General features: G+C 37.5%; 1 protein-coding gene across 1 annotated transcript; it reads right to left on the bottom strand.

Moving 5' to 3' along the window:
- Positions 1–510: 510 nt before the first annotated feature.
- On the bottom strand, positions 511–6,286 carry LOC120354550. The gene is made up of 2 exons (XM_039441893.1): positions 5,803–6,286; positions 511–620 (listed from the first exon to the last, which is right to left on the bottom strand). Exons 1-2 carry the CDS (start codon positions 6,284–6,286, stop codon positions 535–537), a joined length of 570 nt encoding a protein of 189 aa, XP_039297827.1. The 3' UTR covers positions 511–534.
- Between the last annotated feature and the right edge of the window lie 944 nt (positions 6,287–7,230).

Raw genomic sequence — 7,230 nt, 5'->3', positions numbered from 1 at the left:
AAAAGTCACTCTTTAGTATTGATGTCCTACCTCCAAAACACAACATCATTGTTGTTGCCTGCTCAACATACAGTTGCACAATGAGTAGCAATCAGCCTACACTAGACATTTATAGGGATGGAAATAATGTACAAGAGAGATAGTGAATCATTTATTTATTTTCATCAATCAAAAATTGTAAACACAAATGCCCACAGATGTGTGAGTAAAGATCTTCCTGCTTCTGATCATAGTTGTACTCAATCCTCGATGCTGGCTCCAGTCCTTTGTGCATATAGTTGATAAACTCCTGTGGCGGTCTCAGGTTGCCAAATCCATCAAAGTAGTGAGACACATCATCCTTCTTCACATAGCACACCCAATGTGTGCCAGCTCCAGTGCTGGTGTCCAGGTTGATAATGCCGCATTCTCTCCTCCAGGGTCCATTCAATGGTAGAGCATCCCGCATAAACACTCCTCGAAAGTGCTTCAGCTTCAGTCGACATGCATACTTGTAGAGATCAGCATTGGTAAGGGCTCGATCAGGTAGGGCAACTAGCGTCTTCTCTTGCCGCCACATTGACGGTGACGTGCCCCATTTCCCTGTGTCCTGCATTGTTGTCTCAGGTAGAGTCCTTTACCTTTTTTAGGAGTTGAGTTTTGGACGTTGAGCAGAGCAGACGTGCTATCTTATCGCTCTGAACGGCCTCTCGTTTAACACAGCCTCGACTGTTTCGAAGTGTAGTTACTAAAGTGATTGAGATTGTTTTTCCAATGTATTTCTGAACTAATAATTTATTCCCAAGTTATAAGTGGAGTTGTATTTATGCAGTATTTCTGAACTAATAATCTAATCCTGTGTTACAAGTGCAGTTGTTTCTTCTATGGATAATCTATTAAATGTCTAAAGGTATAGACTCGTACTTCTCGCCATCCAATTCGTTTAAAAAACGTGAACGTTCAAAAGTGTCTCCAGAAGTTGATTATAGGCCGGGTAAAAAGCGTCTAGAACTTGTGACAAGTGAAATGGATGAGCAAAAGTTTAAAGTGTTATTGGATGGTTTGGAAACTAGAATTATGGAAAATTTTAATAGTAAAATGTCCAAACTAGCTTCTAAAGACGATATAGCTGCTCTTAATTTGTCAGTGGAAAGGTTATCTGGTGAAAACTTGGAACAAAAACGAGACTTACAATGTATTAAAAATGTGAATAACGCTTTAACAAAAAGGCTCATAGATTTGGAGGATAGGAGTAGAAGAAATAATCTTATTTTCAAGGGACTGCATTTTGAAACAAATGAAACAAATTTCGTGGCAGTGGTGAGACGATTCTGTTTGGACTATCTACGATGTAATGATAACGTGTTTGTTAATCGTGCACATATATTAGGGAAACCGAAAAAGAACAGTTTAATTATAGCCCATTTCCCCTGTGACGATGACATTAACTTCATACTATCAAATTCAAAAAAGCTGAAAGGAACAAACTTTTTCGTATTCAAAGACTATTCGTATGAGACTCGGAAAGGAAGAGGAAAGCTACTAGCCTTGCGGAAAGCTATTGTAAACAAAAAACCGGAGGCGAAGGTGCGGGTCGTCCACAATCGTCTACTTATCGGGGAGATGTCATTCACATGGGATATGGTGAACGACTGGCTGCAGTTCGGTGACCATAAGGGAGAAGACAAACTCAAGGAAGTACTAGGGGCTGGCACAGAAGAAATTCTAAAATCTTTCATGGATGGGAAAGGAAAATACAAACAAGGAATGGATACTGAATGAGGTGGGGCCGTCAGTCGCATAGGTAGGCCTATTCTAAATAAATGGGAGTCTGATTTTTTAGTTTATAATGTATGTGGCATAAAAGGTAAAGATTATTTTCAATTTTTGGTTTTCTAAAGAAATTTAATTGTTTCATTTTGTTAGAGACACACGTAGAGGAAGGGCAAGAAACGGAGTATAACTTTTATTTACAGGAATATACATTGGTCTGGGATTATGCTGTGAGGAGTAGTCGTTTTGGTCGAGCAAGAGGGGGAATAGTAATGGGATATAAAACGTCATTTTCACCACATTTTTCTTTCAATGATTGTCATGGTAGAACGCACATTGTAATTGAGATAAATAATGAAAGAATACGTATTTTGCCAATTTATCTAAATGGTGGCTTGGATGGGGAGTGGCAAAAGGATTTTGATGCACTGTGGGATTTTCTCTCAACCTCTGATTCTATGTCGAGTAATATATTAGTCGGGGATTGGAATGCTAGAGTAGGTTCCTCACAGAACATTCCAATCGAAGTCACAGTTGATAATAATGACTTGTCACGTATCAGAATATCAAAAGACATTGTAACTAATTCAAGAGGAGAAAAAGTCTTAAATCTCTGTGAAGTATTTAATTATATAATACTAAATGGTAGAATTAAAGGAGATAGAAACGGAGAATTTACTTTTTTAAATCAACAAGGTGCGTCTGTTATCGATTATTGTTGTATTTCATTAGATAATATTGCTTGTATAAATAGTTTTTCTGTTCTTCAAGAGCATTTCTCAGACCATTTTCCAATATTGTTTAGTTTGTATTTTGTAAAGGATGGAGTGAATGATGGAATGAATGTTATTGATGATAAAGTAGTATTACCGCTTTTACCCAAACTAAGTTTTAGTGAATTAGATGAAGTAAATTATACCCGTAAATTGTTAGAGAAATGTAGAGATGTTGAAATATCGGATGATCCGGAGGTGGCAACTAATTATCTGAAAGATTTGATATATTCATCTGCCAGTAACAGGCAGCTCACATGTAATCGGAATAAAAAGGCTATTAAACAGCAGGCATGGTTCGACCGAGACTGTGAAAGAGCTAGAAGTAAAATGTTTAGCTTACTAAAATTATTTAGAAAATTTAATAATAGCTCAATTAAAAATGATTATTTGAACTCAACAAGGGAGTATAAAAGACTGTGTAAAGAGAAGTCCTATTACGTGAATATTAATGATAAATTACGTGAAGTGAACAATTCTAAAGATTTCTGGAAGCTTGTAGGGAGCTTGAAGAGAAGCCGTATTAATCAAATTGTCTCTATAAAACCAGAAGAGTGGGTCGAATATTTTTCAGAATTATTTACACCTGTTAGTTTAAGTGAGCCAATCTCATATGCGCCGCCCAGTGTTGAAATAGCATCTCTAGACAAGGAGTTGGATATGAGTGAATTGAATGCCGTTCTTGCGAAAATGAAGTGTAATAAAGCGCCCGGTAAAGATAGAATTACAGCAGAATTCTATAAAAAAGCTCCCGAGATCTTTAAAACACTGTTACTAAGAGCACTTAATGATATTTACTCATGTGGCTATGTTCCGGAATCTTTTAAAAAATCTATTATTTTCCCTCTCCATAAAAAAGGTGATCCTTCCTGTGTCTCAAATTTCAGGGGAATTACATGTATGGATATAATGACAAAGATTTTCATGGGAATAATGTGCAATAGATTAGTCAAGTGGGAGCAGGAAAGGGGTATTATAAGAGAAAATCAAGCAGGCTTCCGTCCCGGGTATTCTACTGTGGATAATATTTTTGTTCTCCATAGTGTCGTCAATTACTACTTACAAGTAAAAAAAAGAAAATTATATGCTTTCTTTATCGATTTCAAAGGAGCTTTCGATAATATAGATAGAAATGCGCTTTTCTACAGGCTCTATGAAATAGGTTTATCGAGCAAATTTATAGGAATTTTAAAACAAATGTATAGCGATGATAAGTGTGAGGTATGGTGCAACGGTTATGGAGGTCTGTCGACTGAGTTTTCAGTAAATAGCGGCGTGAAACAAGGTTGCTTGGCCTCTCCGATGCTATTTTCCTTGTTTATACATGACCTGTGTGAGCATATTGGGGGAGGTGTGTAGGTTGGAAACTTAGACATAAATGGACTTATGTATGCAGACGATGTAGTGATTCTAGCAGATACCCCGATTTCACTGCAACAAATGATAAATAGACTTCGAGCTTTTTGCACTCAATGGAACCTGATTGTAAACATGAATAAATCTAAAGTTGTTGTTTTTAGAAAAGGGGGAAAGTTGAGGAAAAGTGAAAAATGGTTTTACGGAGAAGAGGAGGTGGAGGTTGTAAGTGAGTACAAATACTTGGGAGTTATTTTCGCTTCATCCTTGTCAATGAAAAAACACTTTGAGGATAGGGTAGCGACAGCAATGTTTGGTATAAACAGTGTTTGGAGGAGCTTGATTCTCAATGACTCAGCGCCGCTCTCTATCAAATGGCAGGTCTTCAATGCAGCTTCCAGATCCACCGTAACTTACGCAGCTCAAGTGTGGGGCTATATTGAGAGTGATCGAGTGGAGAAATTTCAAAAAAATTTTATAAAGCGATTATTCGGTCTTCCAAAAAATACTCCTGATTATGTTATCTATTTAGAATGTGAGGTTGAGCTGATGTGGATTCATACTTTTAGGCTTCACTTAGGTTACTTGATTAGAGTGTTTAGTCTGCCGGCAGAGAGATTTCCATACAAAATTGCTCATGAATTTATTGTCAAGAAGTGCGGATGGTACAAAGTATGGATTGACCTCTGTCAGCGTTATGGTATAGAATGGAGTGACAGTGTTGCCCACATGGATAGATGGGAGAGTTCTATCAACGAATTGCTGCAGAGAGTGAGTCAGAACATGTATGCGACGTGGAGAGAGCGTGCTGAACGGTCAGAGTATCATAGACTATACGCCTCTTTGCTGTTAGACTTGCAGAATCGAGCCTATCTGAATGATAACTTCAAGAGAAGTTTTATAAATATTATTTTTAGGGCCAGAGCATGTATGTTACCACTCAACTTCAGGCCAGGGAGAGTAGAGAGTAGGTTTGAGTGCAGCTTATGTAACAGTAGGGAGTTGGAAGATGTAGTTCACTTCATGGGCAGGTGCAAGATATTGCGAGGAATAAGAAAGGCATGGTTTGGCAGCTCACAAGTTAATGAAAGCACAATAATAGATTATTTAAAGGGGAGAGATTGGAACAGACTCATCGGCTTTCTTAGGGATGCTCTACGTTATAGGGGTTGGTTAGTCGCCGAATTCAATGTTTAAAATTATACATAAAACAGTATGATGTTTATGTGTATGTATGTATGTGTGTGTATGTATATGTATGTATATGTATATGTATATGTATATATATATATATATGTATATGTATGTGTATGTATGTATGTGTGTGTATGTATATGTATGTGTATGTATGTATGTATGTGTATATGGACTGTTATATGATATATAGTATATTGTACAGTTTGATATACTTACAAATAAGGGTTCTTTCCACCATCTCTTCTCTCTAACTCAGTCGTTATTTTTTTTCTTTTTTTTCTAATTTATTTTTTGTTTATTTAATTATTAATTTATTCATTATACTACTTCAGGAATGAATGGATGAATGAATGAGTTGAGAGTCCAGTTGTTTTTGCTCTAGTAATGGTGAGCTTAGTTTGGGTGAAACTATTTTTCACTAAACTGATAGAAAAGATTAATCTACTTATTCACGGTTTGGGTATTATCACGGTAGCCTGATCAAACTGAAGTTATCAATTATTGTAGGAAGCTTTAGAACAGAAAGATAAAAGTGGGCAGCTGTAATTATTACTATCAACTCGACTGACGGCCTCGGCCATGTCTATGATGATTGTTCTTCAAATTATTAAGATTCTTTCGAACAAAGTCAACATACTATTTTTTTTCACATTCTTTGTACATGTTTTTTGCGTTGTTTATATTATAAATAAAATCATCTTTCTATTCTATTCTATTCCTTTACCTTTTTTACCAGAACATCTCTTTACTCGTTTTTGACCACGAGTCTTTGTTGTCTTACGTCTGCGGTGTACTCCTCCACCAAACTTTGCTTTAGCCTTCATGATGTTGGTCACTGCTAGTGCTGCAGCCTTCTCAAGTACTCCTGCGTCTGCAGATTTTACCACACTCCAAGCTTGATCTGCCAAAATGTTGTCTGCTACTGCTCTGCTCGATGTATCACTGCTCCTCGAGTAAGCAATGTCGTGCTCCTTACAGGCTCGATCAAGACTATTTATACCGGGATCGCCTCGTGCCAACCGCTTCTCTAGCTTTGTACCAGGTCCACAGTACTGGTAACCAGGGATGTGAAGTTCAACAGGTAGAATGTCAATTGCCTTGTTCACCAATTTTCCAGCACTCTTTTTAACTATTGAACCTGCAACTTTTGCAATTGATGACAGTACCCCTCTTCCCTGGTACTTCCTCTCTCTCTTACATCCAGCCATCTAATGTTTCTTAACGGTTTTAGCAGCTGGTTTTATACTTTGTTCGGTGTGGACAATGTTTGTGCGGGTGGTGTTGTAGGAGGTGGTTCCGGTAATCCTATAAGATCTATGAAACGTTTCTTCATTTCATTGGGTGACAATCCCTTCATAGTTTTAGCATTTTTCGGATCTAACACAATGTCTAAATACAATGAAAACATTTTACCAGCAAACTCAATCAGCCTCTTCTCAAGATATCGATTGTTCACTCCATCAGTAGGCTTAATTGGATCCATCATATCAGTAAGTATTGAATCATTGAGACTTGTAAATACCTGTGATGTGGTATTGTCCCTTGTCTTTGGCAGCCACATTGAAATCAGTTCTCTACATGTTGAAAAGTTGACAGCATCCCTGTCAGCACGTGGATTTCCCAAATTGGTCAAACGCCTGTAGCGAGCATTAATGTTTCCTATGGAATCCATGACTTGACTGCTATACATAAGCAAAGCAATGTCTCTTATATAGTGAAACTAGTATGCAGGATTAGCAACTATGTAGCCACCTTCTACCAACTCTTCTAAAATTGAATTGATTTCATTCTCATGTCCAGTATTGCCAACTGCTTTGGACTGATCCAATAGTTTCAGCCTGTCCACAAGTTCATTGGGATCATTGTAGTAGACGTACTCAATCTTGGTACGGTTGTTTGCCACCATATTGAATGGTGCCACTAGTCCTCTGCCACTGACCTTGCTATATTTGGGTTTAGCATTATTGAGCAGTTTATGGATCACTGTTCTATACTTTGTATCATTCGAGTTTTTACTCTTACCATCCGGATCATGATTTTCCTTATGCAAGTTTGTAATGTGTAATATCCAAGTGTATGCCACCTCATCACTAGCCAATGGAGTAATGGGTTTCTTTTTGAAAATGAGTTCACAAAGTCCACGTGTTGCATC

This window comes from Nilaparvata lugens, chromosome X, assembly GCF_014356525.2.
Source record: "Nilaparvata lugens isolate BPH chromosome X, ASM1435652v1, whole genome shotgun sequence".
NCBI classification, from domain to species: Eukaryota; Metazoa; Arthropoda; class Insecta; order Hemiptera; family Delphacidae; genus Nilaparvata; species Nilaparvata lugens.
This window is presented reverse-complemented; position numbering and strand designations above follow the sequence as displayed.

Coding starts and splice junctions, on each gene's coding strand:
- LOC120354550 (XM_039441893.1), bottom strand. CDS start 6,286: ATGGCTGGATGTAAGAGAGAGAGGAAGTACCAGGGAAGAGGGGTACTG. Junction 621..5,802: donor GAGATGTTCTGGTAAAAAAG/GTAAAGGAATAG, acceptor CTCCTAAAAAAG/GTAAAGGACTCTACCTGAGA.